An 18770-nucleotide genomic window follows, 5' to 3' on the forward strand; every position below is an offset into this window, starting at 1 on the left:
ACCCAGGAATTTACCAGGGTTTCACACAGACAAAATACCCATGTTGATCTGCAAATTGCCGGGTAGAAATTCTTGACCCGGTAATTTGCTTGTCTGTGTGAATGGGGGTGTCAGACAGAGCCCGGCAACACGACCCGGCACTGAAATGCTGGGAAAACCGGGATTTTCAGACATTTTTGTCTGAAAAAGGTATTAGTAACAAATTTGCAATCATTTTGTAATTTTGTAGGATATATTTTGTGACGTACAAATATTTACTAATAAGGGTAATTTATGAAAGTGTAAATGCTTAATGCTTACTTTGGCATACAAGCACCACTTTGTGCTAGAGTCATCTAGCAGCATCAATGGGAATAGTTGTAGTTGGGCAGATCAGGATCTTTTCTCTCAAAGGGGGTTATTCAGGTTTGTTAGCAAACCCAAAAAAGCACACTAATGGGAAAAACCATGTGCACTGCAGGGGAGGCAGATATAACATGTCCAGAGAGAGTTAGATTTGGGTGGGTTATATTGTTTCTGTGCATGGAGAATATTGGCTGCTCTATTTTTACACTGACATATAGATTTCATTTTAAATACACCCCCACCCAAATCTTACTCTCTCTGCACATGTTACATCTGCCCCACCTGCAGTGCAGCATGGTTTTGCCCAGTTGCTAATTCTTAATCTTAATTCAGTAAGGTTTGCAAATCCCCCCGCAGAAAATGCGGGCGCATGCACAGGACGGGCGCTGCGCACGTGCCCGCATCTTTTTAGCAATTTTTGTGATTGGATCGCATTTTGCGATCCAATCTGAATTAAACCCAAAGTGCAGATTAAGGGCCTAATTCAGATCTGATCGCAGCAGCAAATTTTTTAGCTAATGGGCAAAACCTTGGGGGTAATTCAGACTTGATCGCGCGCTAGCAGTTTTTGCAGTGCTGCGATCAGGTCAGAACTGCGCATGCGTATGCACCGCAATGCGCAAGCACATTTCACAGGTACAAAGTGGATTGCTGCTCAGCACAGGCGATCGCAAGAAGATTGACAGGAAGAAGCCATTTGTGGGTGGTAACTGACCATTTTCTGGGAGTGGTTGGAAAAACGCAGGCGTGTCCATGCATTTGCAGGGAGGGTTCCTGACGTCAATTCCGGGTCAGACAGGCTGATGTGATCACAGCCGCTGAGTAAGTCCTGGGCTACTCAGAGACTGCACAAGGGGCCTAATTCAGACCTGATCGCTAGGCTGCGTTTTCGTACAGCGGTCGATCAGGTCTAAACTGCGCATATGCACTGCAATGCGCAGGCACATCGCACGGGTACAAAGTGTATCACCGCTCAGCGATGGATTTGTGCATAGAATCCATTCGCATGGGCAATCGCAAGGAGATTGACAGGAGGAAGCCGTTTGTGGGTGTCAACTGATCGTTTTCTGGGAGTGTTAGGAAAAATGCAGGTGTGTCCATGCATTTGCAGGTAGGTTCCTGACGTCAATTACAGTCCCGGACAGGCTGAAGTGTTCGCAGCGGCTGGGTAAGTCCAGGGCAGTGACGGGGGGAGTGAAGTTTCTTCACTCCCCCCGTCACGCGGCTCCATTGAAGTGCAGGCAAATATGGACGAGATCGTCCATATTGGCCTGCATGCACAGCCGACAGGGGACCAGCGATGAACGAGCGCGGGGCCGCACATCGTTCATCGCTGGAGCCTCCACACTGAAAGATATGAACGAGTATCTTTCAAAAAATCGGCCAGTGTGTAGGGCCTATTACTCTCCCTGCACATGTTAGATCTGCCCTTCCCCCCGCCCCCGCAGTGCACATGGAGGGTCATTCAGACCTGATCACTCGCTAGTTATTTTTTGCAGCGCTGCGATCAGATAGTCGCCACGTATAGGGGAGTGTATGTTAGCTTTGCAAGTGTACGATCGCATGTACAGCCGAGCACTACAAAAAGTTTTGCGCAGTTTCTGAGTAGCTCAGAACTTAGAATGCTGTGAAGAGGAAAGACAACTCTTTTTTGTGGGGTACTCTTATGTAACAATTTTAAAACTTAACTTTTATTAATTCATGTAGACTTACACTAACATACAAACATTGGGGGTAATTCCAAGTTGATCGCAGCAGGAAATTTTTTAGCAGCTGGCCAAAACCATGTGCACTGCAGGGGGGAGGGGGGGGGGGGCAGATATAACATTTGCAGAGAGAGTTAGATTTGGGTGGGTTATTTTATTTCTGTGCAGGGTAAATACTGGCTGCTTTATTTTTACACTGCAATTTAGATTGCAGATTGAACACACCCCACCCAAATCTAATTCTCTCTGCGCATGTTATATCTGCCCCTCCTGCAGTGCACATGGGGGGTAATTCCAAGTTGATCGCAGCAGGAAATTTTTTAGCAGTTGGGCAAAACCATGTGCACTGCAGGGGAGGCAGATATAACATGTGTAGAGAGAGTTAGATTTGGGTGTGGTGAGTTAAATCTGCAATCTAAATTGCAGTGAAAAATAAAGCAGCCAGTATTTACCCTGCACAGAAACAAAATAACCCACCCACATCTAACTCTCTCTGCACATGTTATATCTGCCCCCCCTGCAGTGCACATGGTTTTGCCCAACTGCTAAAAAATTTCCTGCTGCGATCAACTTGGAATTACCCCCATGGTTTTGCCCAACTGCTAACAGAATTCCTGCTGCGATCAACTTGGAATTACCCCCATTGAACATACAGCATATAATTCTGATGAGCATATATGGGTTAATTTTATGGGTCTCTGACTCAGTTTCCGTATAAGAACAAATGATTAAAGTATTCTTAAGGAACAGATTGATTTAAACTTGATTGAATCAAAAATCTCCTGTGTCAACAGGAAGATGTATTGACACTGGGATTTTATATCCCTTTCCAAAAGCAAAAGTAACACTTCATAGATCTCAGGTCTCTAGTGACAAAGATCTCAAATCTAATTTCTTGACACCCAGTTAGCGTTACATCACCACATATAAGGATTCATCATGTATATCACAAAGCTATCCTTATATACCATATTACAATGGTGATATTACTTCACAACTTATGTGAGTTTTTAACCAATTAATATTTGTTATTATTTTTTCATTTTGGGCCTATCTTACTGAGCATATCTAGGTGTTAATTCATTACAGCCTGGGATCTCTCTCCTGTACTCTCATTAACCCACGCCCAATAAAGGGCACAATTAGGGGTTAACAGCAGATACAGGCCTTGGGTCTAGTGCACACGCTTCAGGTGGTTCTCTCATTGGCCCTCATTCCGAGTTGTTCGCTCGCTAGCTACTTTTAGCAGAAATGCAAACACAAAGCCGCCGCCCTCTGGGAGTGTATCTTAGCAGAATTGCTAACGAAAGCAATTTCCTTGCAGTTTCTGAGTAGCTCCAGACCTACTCCTAGATTGCGATCACCTCAGTCCGTTTAGTTCCTGGTTTGACGTCACAAACACGCCCAGCGTCCGACCAGCCACTCCCCCATTTCTCCAGCCACTCCTGCTTTTTACCTGGCATGCCTGCGTTTTTTAGCACACTCCCTGAAAACGTCCAGTTTCCGCCCAGAAACACCCACTTCCTGTCAATTATTGAAAAGCTTTGTTCGCCCCTGTGAGTAAAATAGCATAGTTTTGTGTAAATTTGCTTAGCGCGTGCGCCCTGCTGTGCATACCCATGCGCAGAACTGACAGATTTTAGCCTATTAGCAATTCTGCTAAAATTAGCAGCGAGCGAACAACTCGGAATGAGGGCCATTGAGAATTCGATGCTTTTTAAGCAGATTTTCAAATGCAGCAACCCGGCGTTCGCCATTCATGTCCCACTTCCTACTGATCTCTCTATTTCCTTTCTCCGGCATATCCATTGGACAGGAATTATCCTGTTACTGTATAGGAAGAATATACATTATCATTTATAATCCATAACTGCAGTCTATATACTGCATTTACCAAGAACTGCAGGTTTTTAGAGGTTATCATCCAATAGTTTATACTGTAACATAGAGAGCAGATGGATTTATGTAAATAGCAACATTATTGCCTTTCAGGCCTGTTGGTCTAGACGATTCATGAGAAAGATTGTAACTCTTTGCTCCCTTAAAGGGAGAAACTCAGTGTAACAAAATTAGGCAATATTGTCACGCCCAGATGTACATATATTTGTATGCTTTTTGTGTTTCATCATCCCATCTGTAAGTTCATTACCCCTCCATCCTCCATTTGTACTGCATTGCGCCCCAGTGCCTTTGCTTTCCTTATTATGCATGTAGCATACTTACCGACTTTTTGGCTGCTCTCTCCGGGAGAGAGCAGCCAGGTCGGTGCTGCAGGGGGTCGGGCTGCGATGTAAGTGCAGAGGGGGGCGGGCCGGAGGCATGGCATAGGTGGGGGCGTGTCAGAGGTGGGCCGGGGGCATGGCTACGGTATCATCCTGTGTAAGCCCCGCCCCCCGCTGTGTAATGCCGCTATTGCAGGCATCATACAGCAGGGGGCGTGGCTATGATGACGCGATTCAACAAGAATCGCGTCATCGCCTGCCCGGACCGCCCACTTTACTCGCTAAGTGGGCGGCCGGGCAGGGGGGGACCTCTGTAACCGGGAGACTTGCCTGCTCTTCCGGGGGGCCGGGAGGGTCACCCGATTTTCGGGAGCCTCCCGGCCATTTCGGGAGAGTAGGCAACTCTGGCATGTAGTCAGGTGCTGATTACTGCTGAAGAGCTGGGATCTAGGGGCCTGGAGGAGCTGCCATGGGGGCGCCCCTCAGGAGCCATAGTTACATCCGCCTCCTATGTGCCTTCACATTACTTGATGTTACACCTGTCAGCACGGAGGAAGTACTAAGACCCTATGTTGTACAGACTTATAGCCGCGGCAGCACCTGATTAGACCCGCAGCAGCAACCAGCACAGTGTAATAGGAGGAGGCCGCATACAGAGACATCCTTCAGTTTTTTGCTAGTTGAATTGTTGTGCCCCTAGGCAGCCGCCTAAAGCTGCCTAATGGTAGAGCCGGCCCTGTCTGGCACCTTTTTAGAAGATAATAACTGGAATCTGTTTGGTTGCTATGGGCAACATCTCATCTTAAATAGAACTCCCATCCTAAAATTTACCCCACAGAGCGAGTGATGTCTCTCATCCTTTGGCTGGCCACTTTGCTTTCCTCTCCTCTCCTGCTCTCTCTGCTACACCCCCAACCCCTTCTCACACACACTCCAACCCCCCACCCGCAGGCCGCTACACCTCCCCTCCCCCACCCGTGGCATTCCCACCCCCACTTGCGGCACACAATGTTTATCAGGCCTGATTCAGATCTGATCGCTGCTGTGCGTGTTCGCATAGTGGCCGATTATCGAATGACTGCGCATGCATATGCACCACAATGCGCAATGTTCAGCAGCGACAGGATGGTGCAAAAATTTAGATCACAGAAGCGTTCGCAAGATGATTGACAGGAAGAGTCCATTGGTGGGTGGTAACTGACCGTTTACTGGGTGTGTCCGGAAAAACGCAGGCGTTCCCAAGCGTTTTAGGGAGGGTGTGTGACATCAGCTCTGGCCCCGATCAGCCTGATTTCTTCGCACTGTAGGAGTAAGTCCTGGGCTGCGCACACACCGCAAACCCTGGGAAAACAAGCTGTCCGCTGACTGAGGCACATTTTTGCATGGCGTACACATGCGATCGCACACGTGCACATGGCAAATTTATACTCCCCATGGGCGGCGACCATCTGATCGCAGGACAGTGTAATTTGCAGCACAGCGACCAGGTCTGAATTACCCCCATCATTTCTACAAAAACATACCCAGATGAATCTGTTCCTTCTTTTCTCTTTGCCTAAAGTATAGACTATACAAAAATAGATCTCATAATATACATATAAAACGTTCTTCACTCAGAGCATTTACTTGTGTAATGTGAATAATGGACGCTACTGTGCGGTGTAATGTGCCCGACGGACGCTGTTGTGCGGTGTAATGTGACTGAAAAATGCTGTTGTGCGGTGTAATGTGACTGAAAAATGCTGTTGTGGGGTGTAATGTGACTGAAAAATGCTGTTGTGTCTGACGGACGCTACTGTGCGGTGTAATGTGACTGAAGGACGCTGCTATGCATTGTAATGTGACTGACGTATGCTGCTGTGACTGATGGACACTTTTGCGCGGTGTAATATGACTGACGGATGCTGTTGTGCGGTGTACTGTTACTGACAGGCGCTGTTGTGCCTGGCGGACCCTGTTGTGCAGTGTAATGTGATTGACACACGCTGTTGTGCCTGGCGGACGCTGTTGTGCGGTGTAATGTGACTGACGAACGCTGTTGTTCCTGATGGAAGCTGTTGTGTCTGATGGACGCTATTGTGCTGTGTAATGTGACTGACGGACGCTGTTGTTCCTGATGGAAGCTGTTGTGTCTGATGGACGCTATTGTGCTGTGTAATGTGACTGACGGATGCTTTGGTGCTGTGTAATGTGACTGACGGATGCTGTTGTGCCTGATGGACGCTGTTGTGTCTGACGGACGCTACTGTGCGATGTAATGTGACTGACGGACGCTGTTGTGCAGTGTAATGTGACTGACGGACACTGCTGTGACTGACGGATGCTGTTGTGCGGTGTAATGTGACTGACGGATGCTGTTGTGCAGTGTAATGTGACTGACGGATACTGTTGTGCCTGACGGATGCTGTTGTGTAGTTTAATGTGACTGACGGACACTGTTGTACGGCGTAATGTGACTGACATACGCTGTAGTGCCTGGCGGATGCTGTTGTGTGACGTAATGTGACTGACGGACGCTGTTGTGCCTGACAGACGCTGTTGTGCGGTGTAATGTAACTGACGGATGCTGTTGTTCCTGATGGAAGCTGTTGTGTCTGATGGACGCTATTGTGCTGTGTAATGTGACTGACGGACGCTGTTGTTCCTGATGGAAGCTGTTGTGTCTGATGGACGCTATTGTGCTGTGTAATGTGACTGACGGATGCTTTGGTGCTGTGTAATGTGACTGACGGATGCTGTTGTGCCTGATGGTCGCTGTTGTGTCTGACGGACGCTACTGTGCGATGTAATGTGACTGACGGACGCTGTTGTGCAGTGTAATGTGACTGACGGACACTGCTGTGACTGACGGACGCTTTTGTGCGGTGCAATGTGACTGACGGATGCTGTTGTGCGGTGTAATGTGACTGACAGACGCTGTTGTGCCCGACGGACGCTGATGTGCAGTGTAATGTGATTGACACACGCTGTTGTGCCTGGCGGACGCTGTTGTGTGGCGTAATGTGACTGACGGACGCTGTTGTGCCAGACGGACCGTGTTGTGTGGTGTAAGGTGACTGACGGACGCTGTTGTGCTATTTAATGGTGTGTGGTAATGTGACTGATGGACGCTGCTGTGCGGAGTAATGTGAGTGATAGACGCTGCTGTGCGGTGTAATGTGAATAAGGGACGCTGCTGTGCGGTGTAATGTGAATAACAGGTACTGCATACATTTACAGTGCAGTGCAGGTCTGGAGGCACATGAAAAAAATGTTTTTAATTCTAAGTACATCCAAGGCACAGTAACGGTGCTGCTCCCAGGGCCCTTTCACGACCGCACTGCTCACACCCCATATATATGACCCTGTGTACTGATCCCACCTACTTTGGTGTTGGATGCGCTTACTGTTGATTTAGGGTTGCACACATGGGGCCAGTTCTAGAAGTTTTTCCAGGGCCACTTTTAGTTTCCAAACCGCCCCTGCATGCACAGTGGATACAGTATGTCAGCCCAGACTTGGCCTTTCAGATCCACTTAGCAAAATAAAATATAAATAGTTGAAAATATATTAAACATAGAAAATTAGATTTTACTCACCGGTAAATCTATTTCTCGTAGTCCGTAGTGGATGCTGGGAACTCCGTAAGGACCATGGGGAATAGACGAGCTCCGCAGGAGACTGGGCACTCTAAAAGAAAGATTAGGTACTATCTGGTGTGCACTGGCTCCTCCCTCTATGCCCCTCCTCCAGACCTCAGTTAGGATACTGTGCCCGGAAGAGCTGACACAATAAGGAAGGATTTTGAATCCCGGGTAAGACTCATACCAGCCACACCAATCACACCGTATAACTCGTGATACTATACCCAGTTAACAGTATGAAATATAATTGAGCCTCTCAACAGATGGCTCAACAATAACCCTTTAGTTAGGCAATAACTATATACAAGTATTGCAGACAATCCGCACTTGGGATGGGCGCCCAGCATCCACTACGGACTACGAGAAATAGATTTACCGGTGAGTAAAATCTTATTTTCTCTGACGTCCTAGTGGATGCTGGGAACTCCGTAAGGACCATGGGGATTATACCAAAGCTCCCAAACGGGCGGGAGAGTGCGGATGACTCTGCAGCACCGAATGAGAGAACTCAAGGTCCTCCTCAGCCAGGGTATCAAATTAGTAGAATTTAGCAAACGTGTTTGCCCCTGACCAAGTTGCAGCTCTGCAAAGTTGTAAAGCCGAGACCCCTCGGGCAGCCGCCCAAGATGAGCCCACTTTCCTTGTGGAATGGGCTTTTACTGATTTAGGATGCATCAATCCAGCCGCAGAATGCGCCAGCTGAATTGTGCTACAAATCCAGCGAGCAATAGTCTGCTTAGAAGCAGGAGCACCTAGTTTGTTGGGTGCATACAGGATAAAAAGCGAGTCAGTTTTCCTGACTCCAGCCGTCCTGGAAACATAAATTTCAAGGCCCTGACTACGTCCAGTAACATGGAATCTTCCAAGTCCCTAGTAGCCGCAGGCACTACAATAGGTTGGTTCAAGTGAAAAGCTGATACCACCTTAGGGAGAAACTGGGGACGAGTCCTCAATTCTGCCCTATCCATATGGAAAATCAGATAAGGGCTTTTACATGACAAAGCCGCCAATTCTGACACACGCCTGGCCGAAGCCAAGGCCAATAACATGACCACTTTCCACGTGAGATATTTCAGATCCACAGTTTTAAGTGGCTCAAACCAATGTGATTTCAGGAAACTCAACACCACATTGAGATCCCAAGGTGCCACAGGAGGCACAAAAGGGGGCTGAATATGTAGCTCACCCTTTACAAATGTCTGAACTTCAGGCAGTGAAGCCAGTTCTTTCTGGAGGAAAATCGACAGAGCCAAAATCTGGACCTTAATGGAACCCAATTTTAGGCCCATAGTCACTCCCGACTGTAGGAAGTGCAGAAAACGACCCAGCTGAAATTCCTCAGTAGGGGCCTTCCTGGCCTCACACCACGCAACATATTTTCGCCAAATACGGTGATAATGGTTTGCGGTTACTTCTTTCCTAGCTTTTATCAGCGTAGGAATGACTTCCTCCGGAATGCCCTTTTCCTTTAGGATCCGGAATTCAACCGCCATGCCGTCAAACGCAGCCGCGGTAAGTCTTGGAACAGACAGGGCCCCTGCTGTAGCAGATCCTGTCTGAGCGGTAGAGGCCATGGGTCCTCTGATATCATTTCTTGAAGTTCTGGGTACCAAGCTCTTCTTGGCCAATCCGGAACCACGAGTATCGTTCTTACTCCTCGCCTTCTTATTATTCTCAGTACCTTTGGTATGAGAGGCAGAGGAGGGAACACATAAACCGACTGGTACACCCACGGTGTCACTAGAGCGTCCACAGCTATCGCCTGAGGGTCCCTTGACCTGTCGCAATATCTCTTTAGCTTTTTGTTGAGGCGGGACGCCATCATGTCCACCTGTGGCCTTTCCCAACGGTTTACCAACAGTTGGAAGACTTCTGGATGAAGTCCCCACTCTCCCGAGTGTAGGTCGTGTCTGCTGAGGAAGTCTGCCTCCCAGTTGTCCACTCCTGGAATGAACACTGCTGACAGTGCTAAGACGTGATTTTCCGCCCATCGGAGAATCCTTGTGGCTTCTGCCATCGCCATCCTGCTTCTTGTGCCGCCCTGTCGGTTTACATGGGCGACTGCCGTGATGTTGTCTGATTGGATCAGTACCGGCTGGTTTTGAAGCAGGGGCCTTGCCTGACTTAGGGCATTGTAAATGGCCCTCAGTTCCAGAATATTTATGTGTAGGGACGACTCCTGACTTGACCAAAGTCCTTGGAAATTTCTTCCCTGTGTGACTGCCCCCCAGCCTCGAAGGCTGGCATCCGTGGTCACCAGGACCCAGTCCTGTATGCCGAATCTGCGGCCCTCTAGAAGATGAGCACTCTGCAGCCACCACAGCAGAGACACCCTGGTCCTTGGAGACAGGGTTATCAGCCGATGCATCTGAAGATGCGATCCCGACCACTTGTCCAAGAGGTCCCACTGAAAGGTTCTTGCATGGAACCTGCCGAATGGAATTGCTTCGTATGAAGCTACCATTTTTCCGAGGACTCGCGTGCAGTGATGCACCAATACCTGTTTTGGTTTCAGGAGGTCTCTGACTAGAGATGACAGCTCCTTGGCTTTCTCCTGCGGGAGAAACACTTTTTTCTGATCTGTGTCCAGAACCATCCCCAGGAACAGTAGGCGTGTGGAAGGAACCAGCTGTGACTTTGGAATGTTTAGAATCCATCCGTGCTGTTGTAGCACCTCCCGAGATAGTGCTACTCCGACCAACAACTGCTCCTTGGACCTCGCCTTTATAAGGAGATCGTCCAAGTACGGGACAAGTAAAACTCCCTTTTTTTCGAAGGAGTATCATAATTTCTGCCATTACCATGGTAAACACCCTCGGTGCCGTGGACAGTCCAAACGGCAGTGTCTGGAATTGGTAATGGCAATCCTGTACCACAAATCTGAGGTACTCCTGGTGAGGATGGTAAATGGGGACATGCAGGTAAGCATCCTTGATGTCCAGGGATACCATGTAATCCCCCTCGTCCAGGCTTGCAATAACCGCCCTGAGCGATTCCATCTTGAACTTGAATTTTTTTATGTATGTGTTCAAGGATTTCAAATTTAAAATGGGTCTCACCGAACCGTCCGGTTTCGGTACCACAAACAGTGTGGAATAGTAACCCCGTCCTTGTTGAAGTAGGGGCACCTTGACTATCACCTGCTGGGAATACAGCTTGTGAATTGCCTGTAGCACAGCCTCCCTGCCCGAGGGAGTTGTCGGCAAGGCAGATTTGAGGAAACGGCGAGGGGGAGGCGCCTCGAATTCCAGCTTGTACCACTGAGATACTACTTGAAGGATCCAGGGATCCACCTGTGAGCGAGCGCACTGATCGCTGAAATTTTAGAGGCGGCCCCCCACCGTACCTGGCTCCGCCTGTGGAGCCCCACCGTCATGCGGCGGACTTGGAAGAAGCGGGGGAGGACTTTTGTTCCTGGGAACCTGCTGTTTGTTGCAGCTTTTTTCCCCTACCTCTGCCTCTGGACAGAAAGGACCCGCCTTTTCCCCGCCTGTTTTTCTGGGGTCGAAAGGACTGTACCTGATAATACGGCGCTTTCTTAGGCTGTGAGGGGACATGGGGCAAAAATGCTGACTTCCCAGTTGTTGCTGTGGAAACTAGGTCTGAGAGACCATCCCCGAATAACTCCTCACCCTTATAAGGCAAAACTTCCATGTGCCTTTTCGAATCTGCATCCCCTGTCCACTGCCGAGTCCATAATCCTCTCCTAGCAGAGATGGACAGAGCACTTATTTTAGATGCCAGTCGGCAGATTTCCCTCTGTGCATCTCTCATGTATAAGAGTCTTTTATATGCTCTACGGTTAGCAGAATAGTGTCCCTGTCTAGGGTGCCAATATTTTCCGACAGGGAATCTGACCACGCAGCTGCAGCACTGCACATCCATGCTGAAGCAATCGCTGGTCTCAGTAAAATGCCTGAGTGTGTATATACAGACTTCAGGATCGCCTCCTGCTTTCTATCAGCAGGCTCCTTTAGGGCGGCCGTATCCGGAGACAGTAGTGCCACCTTTTCTGACAAGCGTGTGAGCGCTTTATCCACCCTAGGGGGTGTTTCCCAACGTGACCTATCCTCTGGCGAGAAAGGGAACGTCATTAGTAACTTTTTAGAAATTACCAATTTTTTATCGGGGGAAGCCCACGCTTCTTCACACACTTCATTTAATTCTTCAGATGGGGGAAAAACTATTGGTAGTTTTTTCTCCCCAAACATAATACCCATTTTTGAGGTACCTGGGTTTATATCAGAAATGTGTAATACCTCTTTCATTGCCTCAATCATGCAACGAATGGCCCTAGTGGACATTAAATTAGACTCTTCGTCGTCGACACTGGTATCAGTATCCATGCCGACATCTGTGTCTGCCATCTGAGGTAGCGGGCGCTTTAGAGCCCCTGATGGCCTTTGAGTCGTCTGGGCAGGCACGAGCTGAGAAGCCGGCTGTCCCGCATTTGGCATGTCGTCAAATTTTTTATGTAAGGAGTCGACACTTGCATGTAATTCCTTCCATAAGTCCATCCACTCAGGTGTCTGCCCCGCAGGGGGTGACATCACATTTATAGGCATCTGCTCTGCCTCCACATAAGCCTCCTCATCAAACATGTCGACACAGCCGTACCGACACACCGCACACACACAGGGAATGCTCTGACAGAGGACAGGACCCCACAAAAAGCCCTTTGGGGAGACAGAGAGAGAGTATGCCAGCACACACGAGAGCGCTATATAATACAGGGACTAACTGAATTATATCCCCTTATAGCTGCTATAAATTATATACTGCGCCTAAATTTAGTGCCCCCCTCTCTTTTTTACCCTTCTGTAGTGCAGACTGCAGGGGAGAGCCAGAGAGCTTCCTTCCAGCGGAGCTGTGAGGGAGAAATGGCGCCAGTGTGCTGAGGGAGATAGCTCCGCCCCTTTTTTGGCTGACTTTTCTCCCGCTTTTTTATGGAATCTGGCAGGGGTATTTATCACATATATAGCCTCTGGGGCTATATATTGTGATTATTTTGCCAGCCAAGGTCTAATTATTGCTGCTCAGGGCGCCCCCCCCCCCCCCCCCCCAGCGCCCTGCACCCATCAGTGACCGGAGTGTGAGGTGTACAAGAGGAGCAATGGCGCACAGCTGCAGTGCTGTGCGCTACCTTGGTGAAGACTGAAGTCTTCTGCCGCCGATTTTTCCGGACCTCTTCTAGCTTCTGGCTCTGTAAGGGGTACGGCGGCGCGGCTCCGGGAACGAACACCAAGGACGGGTCCTGCGGTCGATCCCTCTGGAGCTAATGGTGTCCAGTAGTCTAAGAAGCCCAAGCTAGCTGCAAGCAGGTAGGTTCGCTTCTTCTCCCCTTAGTCCCTCGTTGCAGTGAGCCTGTTGCCAGCAGGTCTCACTGTAAAATAAAAAACCTAAAATACACTTTCTTTCTAGCTCAGGAGAGCCCCTAGTGTGCATCCAGCTCGGCCGGGCACAGAAATCTAACTGAGGTCTGGAGGAGGGGCATAGAGGGAGGAGCCAGTGCACACCAGATAGTACCTAATCTTTCTTTTAGAGTGCCCAGTCTCCTGCGGAGCCCGTCTATTCCCCATGGTCCTTACGGAGTTCCCAGCATCCACTAGGACGTCAGAGAAAATAGTGTAAAAGTATTGACCATCAAAACAAATGCTTTATGATAAAGAAAGCATTATTTCATAATTATTCTATTATCGCTATCCAAGGTAATAACAGAACAAGTATTGTAGCTGAATGATTCTTGCAAAGCCAACGGTAACCCCTTGATGTGTAGGGTGAAGCCCTAACCCTGACGAAAGCACTATTTGTTGGTCATGGGGATTTATGTCTATTGATAAATGTACATATAAGTGTATACAGGGTGGCCCCAAAAAATGGTTATGTACAGTATATGTTTATACTATGTTTATATTATATTATATATTTATATTACCATATTTATACTATATTTACACCACATAATGTATTTCTTTGTTCTTCACTCAGGGTGTGGTATTGTAGGTTGATAGAAGGTCAACAGTGTCTAGATCATCCCCAAAAGGTCGACATGCAGAATGTCGACACGAGCAAAAGGTCGACATGGAAATGGTTGACACATGAAAAGGTCGACATGAGGTTGTTGTTTTTTAGAGGTTTTGTGTCAATTTGTAGATATGAGCACATGGACCCCCAAATAGTGTACTGCGCCCCCTCGCATGGCTCACTTCACTCACTATGCTTCAGGCAAGGTGCCTCGCTCTGCTGCTCTTTGCTCGCCACAGGTACAATTCTAAATTGTAGACCACATGGATGATAAAGTCCTAAACAGTAAAAAAACAAAACTCATGTTGACAATATGGTGTCTACCTATTGACTGTCGACCTATCATCTGACTTTCCTTCGCTTTAGCTGCCTACTCACAGTGCGATGCAGGGCAATCGCCGATATTGACTATATTGTGGCCGGCATGAACCTCCGATACAGTCAATATTGGCCCTACCTGAACACTCTGTTTTTCCTTATGATGCCGACCTCATGGGGCCGGGCATTGACATTGCAAGGTGTTTCCACATGGTGCGATATGCACTGTGTTTTCTACTGATATGGACTATATAGTCTATATCGGTAGATATATTGCACCGTGCGTGGGCCCCTTTAGATTCCCTGTCATCATTCCAAATCTGCAACAACAAAAAAAGAATAATAAAAGATCATTACTGTATACTGTACCTACTTTTGGGCCACCCTGTATATTGGAAATGTCTATTTTGTACAGTGATACTTGATTCTAATGGGTACTGTAGATTTACTAAACATTGAGTTTACAAAGCCACTGATGATTTAACAATAATTACTATTACCCATTAAAATCCATCGGCCAAAACCGCCGACATTTACCAAACCTGACAACTAGTAAAGCTACAATAAACGTAAAACACTTTGGTAGTTACTGTAAATATCACTGCATGATAAATGGGTCTTACTCTGGCTTCTGCTTCTTCTCCAGTGGACACCATGCAAATATTTCACACGTTCCTGTTGTGTTTATAGCACCTGTCTTCAAGCAGCGTCCAGTCTTCACCCCTATAAACATACATGTGTCATGCAAGACTGTATTTGAAGTATTTCTCATTTATTTTGTTCCATAAATATATAGTAATAAATCTCGGGTAATTAGTGTGGTAGAGTGCTTAATGGGGCAGTGTTTTAGGTACTTGAATCAAGAAAGATCAACAAACAGCTTTTCAAGTTCAATAGAAACTAATGGAACTTTATTGTCAGCATTCAGTATTGTTAGGGTCTCCTGCTCTGTGCTGCCACGTCGTCATGGCAACCGGGAGACAAGTGCTAGCGGAGTAACCTGAGCGTAGCTGATACTCCGGTTCGGGTCTTTTACTGTGCAGTGGTTACAGGCTCTGTGCACGGCAGGGGATCCGGTGCTGGTTTTTGTGCTCACAGTCTGTGAGGTCTGAGTGGGGCGTGGACAGCACCTGCTATATAAACCCTCTTCTCAGGTTAGGTAGATGCTGCTGAATCTTTGTTGGTTAGTCAGTTCCTGAAAGCTAGCTAGTACTGTGTAAATTTTGTATTTGTTTGTTGCTTACTGCAAATAGGCCTTGGGATTTGGTATTACACTCTGCCAATCCAGACCTAGCAGTAAGACTGGAGTCAGTCGTTTAACCTGCTGGGGTTCTTTTGCTACTCTGTGAACCTAGCAAGTTTGCGGCTTTATTCTCAGACTTGCCTGCCAAAATCCTTTCTCACTGTGCAAGGTGTTCAGGTGCAGTTTAGTGGCAGTAAGCTGAACCAGTGCACTGCAAGTGAGGACTAGGATTGTGGAGACTCTCCTTGTGTCTATTATTCCATCTCTGACCAAGGAGTTTACTGCCACACCCGTTGGTAACCCTTTAGGGTTTTGCTGTTGCCCTTAGCAACAGCATTTCGGGTTCTCTACGTATTAAATCACTACATCTCGCTTCTTTCCATCTGAGCATTCCTAATACTAGGGAGACACCCAGTTTCTTAGCCTTTGGGCTTCTCTGTTCACTTTGTGTTTATTTTGTTACCCTATCACCTTCTGTGTATGTAATGTCATATTCCCCAGTCTGTCTGTGAGTTCATTTATTTTGCATCCCTCACCGTTCAGACACCAGTACATTCCTGCTGGCACTGGTGTGCATAACAAGTATAAACAACAACACAAAACAACCTAGTCCCCATTCAAGGCACTAGCTCATGGCTAAACTCCCTATCCAACAGGGAAGCTAGTCTGCCTTGCAAAGTCTCAAAGTTCTCCCTGCCTCTTGTAGGTATATTCATGGCCTCCTGGCTTTCTTTGACTCAAGGCCCACTGGCATGGCTTCTTCTCAATAACACACATGCAGAACATTGAGGAGAAATATGCTATATAATAAAGGCTGACGCTCCTCCTCACCTCTATATGGAGAATTCAAGTGTTTTGTAAGCCAGTGGCCACTAGATGATGCCTGATGGAACAATTCAAGTGATTCTCTGTTCGGGCACGCACAGCCACTGGCGCTGATATTACTGTTATGTTGTTCCGTCATTTTTACTAGTCTGTCTAAAATTTGTGCATAACGTAAGATCATGCCCTTTTTTAAGAATAGCAAAAATATCTGCCCATGTGTTGTCTCTTTCAATTTTATTACCTTGGAGGATAGAATTAAAGAATGCAAGTAGGAGGGGAAGTGGAATTTACTAAGAATCGATTTTGGACGATTTAACAGATTCCCCTTACTCTCCGCTAGTCGTCAGGAAAAAAAAGCACATTTACTAACAAGAGTTTTCACTTGCATCTTTGTTTTCCGATAGTGTATTTAGTCGCATTGTGGTGTGTGTGGTTTGTGGTGATTTCGGTGCTTTCATATGGGAAGTTGCTTCACAAGTCACATTTGAATATGCTATCATTCGCAGTAGAATGCCTCAGAAGATGCATACCAACACAAAGCTAATCACTCCCCAATTTGCACCACAACTCACCAGTAAAGTGACAAAAGGCCTTATTCAGCTTTGTTTGTGAATGCGATGTGAACGCATTATGCTGAAAACGGGGTCAGTGTACCTGTGCAGGTTCCGTTCTGCATGTGAGAGGGCCGGCCAAAACAATCGCATCTCATTGATGCGAAAATCTCTGCCTGATTGACTGGCAGAGGCATTCGTGGGGCAGTCAGGTCCAGTGATGCGGGGGAGGGGGGTGTGGAGGTAAAAATGGGAATAGGTTTGGGGTGGCCGCATGACGTCACACACAGCCACTGCGACGCGAAAAATGGTGGTGGCCCGACTGCCTTCATAGCAAGGCTGTGCAGGCAGGGGGGCTTTCCTAATTCAGCAGGCCCCCAGCATGCGATCACAAGCAGTTGCAGTTTTACTAATTTAGCAAAACTGCAACTGATGCTGACTGAGGGCCAAAGTCCACAAATACATTGTGACCCTCTGGTTCCTCTGTTCGGTTTCTTGTTCCTGGACCCTGTTAATCAGCTGGTGCAGCCCACATGAAATTACTGCCTGCATCCAGGCTACTCCATAACCTTCCTGTGCCATGGTTGAGAGCAGTAAGGGCTTCGCTGGCAACCTCAGCAACATGCCGCCCAGGGCGCTCCCCCCCCAGCGCCCTGCACCCTCTGAGTGCGTTGGTGTGTGGGAGCATGGAGGGCAGCCTGACCACTGCATGTTACCTCCGTTACTGAAGTCTTCTGCCGTCACTGAAGTCTTCTTTTCTACCAACACTCACCTGGCTTCTTTCTTCTGGCTTCTGTGAGGGGGGTGACAGCGTGGCTCCGGGAACAAGCAGCTAGGCGCACCAAGTGATCGAACCTTCTGGAGCTAATGGTGTCCAGTAGCCAAGAAGCAGAGCCTTTGAACTAAGAAGTAGGTCCTGCTTCTCTCCCCTCAGTCCCACGATGCAGGGAGCCTGTTGCCAGCAGGTCTTCCTGAAAATAAAAAACCTAACATAAAGTCTTTTTAGAGAAACTCAGGAGAGCTCCCCTAGTGTGTGTCCCATCACTCCTGGGCACAAAGTCTAACTGAGGTCTGGAGGAGGGGCATAGAGGGAGGAGCCAGTTCACACCCAGTTTAAGTCTTTATAGTGTGCCCAGGTTCCTGCGGATCCGTCTATACCCCATGGTCCTTTTGGAGTCCCCAGCATCCTCTAGGACGTAAGAGAAAGAAACCTTTAGATTTCACAGTAGTCATTGGTTTCTTTGGGGATAATGTGATGTGGTTAATGCATAGGCTACAAAAACATACAAGGAAGTGGGAAAAAACTATCTGAGGTAACAATTAACCAGAATACATTCAGAATACGGGACTTTGTGACCTGTAACACCAGTAATGTCATTTATGGCATAGAATGTAAATGCGGCCTATGGTATATAGGCAGAACATAAAGACCGTTGAAAGTGCGTATTGGAGAGCATCTCCGTAACTTTAAGAAAGGTTTAATTACGCATGCACTATCAGAGCACTTTAGAAGATGCCATCAGAGCAACAGCTCTGCTATTAGGAGGTTCTGTGGTTTAAAACACGTGAAGGACAATTGGTGTCAAAAAGATATTTCTAGCCAATTAGCCAAAATAGAAATGAAAACCATCTATGAATTGGGCACTTTGCAACCTGGGCGGTTGAATATAGACTTTGAAATGAAATGGTTTTTATGAGAAATATTATACATGAAACCCGTATATTTATCTTATTTATATCCCCATGCTTTTTTATTTCCATTGGCAGACTAATTTATATCCAGTGGTATTCTGTTAGAAAGATTTTTTACAAATGCCTTCACCCAAGCCCGATTTACTATATAGGGTATTTATTTGTTTGTTTATTTAATCAATTACTATGCAGTAAAGTTTAAGATTATAATCATTTAGATA

General features: G+C 47.2%; 1 protein-coding gene across 2 annotated transcripts in view; it reads right to left on the reverse strand.

Annotated features, from left to right (window-relative positions):
- Positions 1-18770, reverse strand: part of P2RX5 (purinergic receptor P2X 5) — a 332606-nt gene that overhangs the window by 95832 nt on the left and 218004 nt on the right. For both annotated transcript variants that reach the window (XM_063955830.1, XM_063955831.1), the window contains exon 5: positions 14862-14961. In XM_063955830.1, the coding sequence (XP_063811900.1) occupies positions 14862-14961 (100 nt within the window). The remainder of the gene's footprint in view (positions 1-14861; positions 14962-18770) is intronic.

Source organism: Pseudophryne corroboree, chromosome 2 (assembly GCF_028390025.1).
Source record: "Pseudophryne corroboree isolate aPseCor3 chromosome 2, aPseCor3.hap2, whole genome shotgun sequence".
NCBI lineage: Eukaryota > Metazoa > Chordata > Amphibia > Anura > Myobatrachidae > Pseudophryne > Pseudophryne corroboree.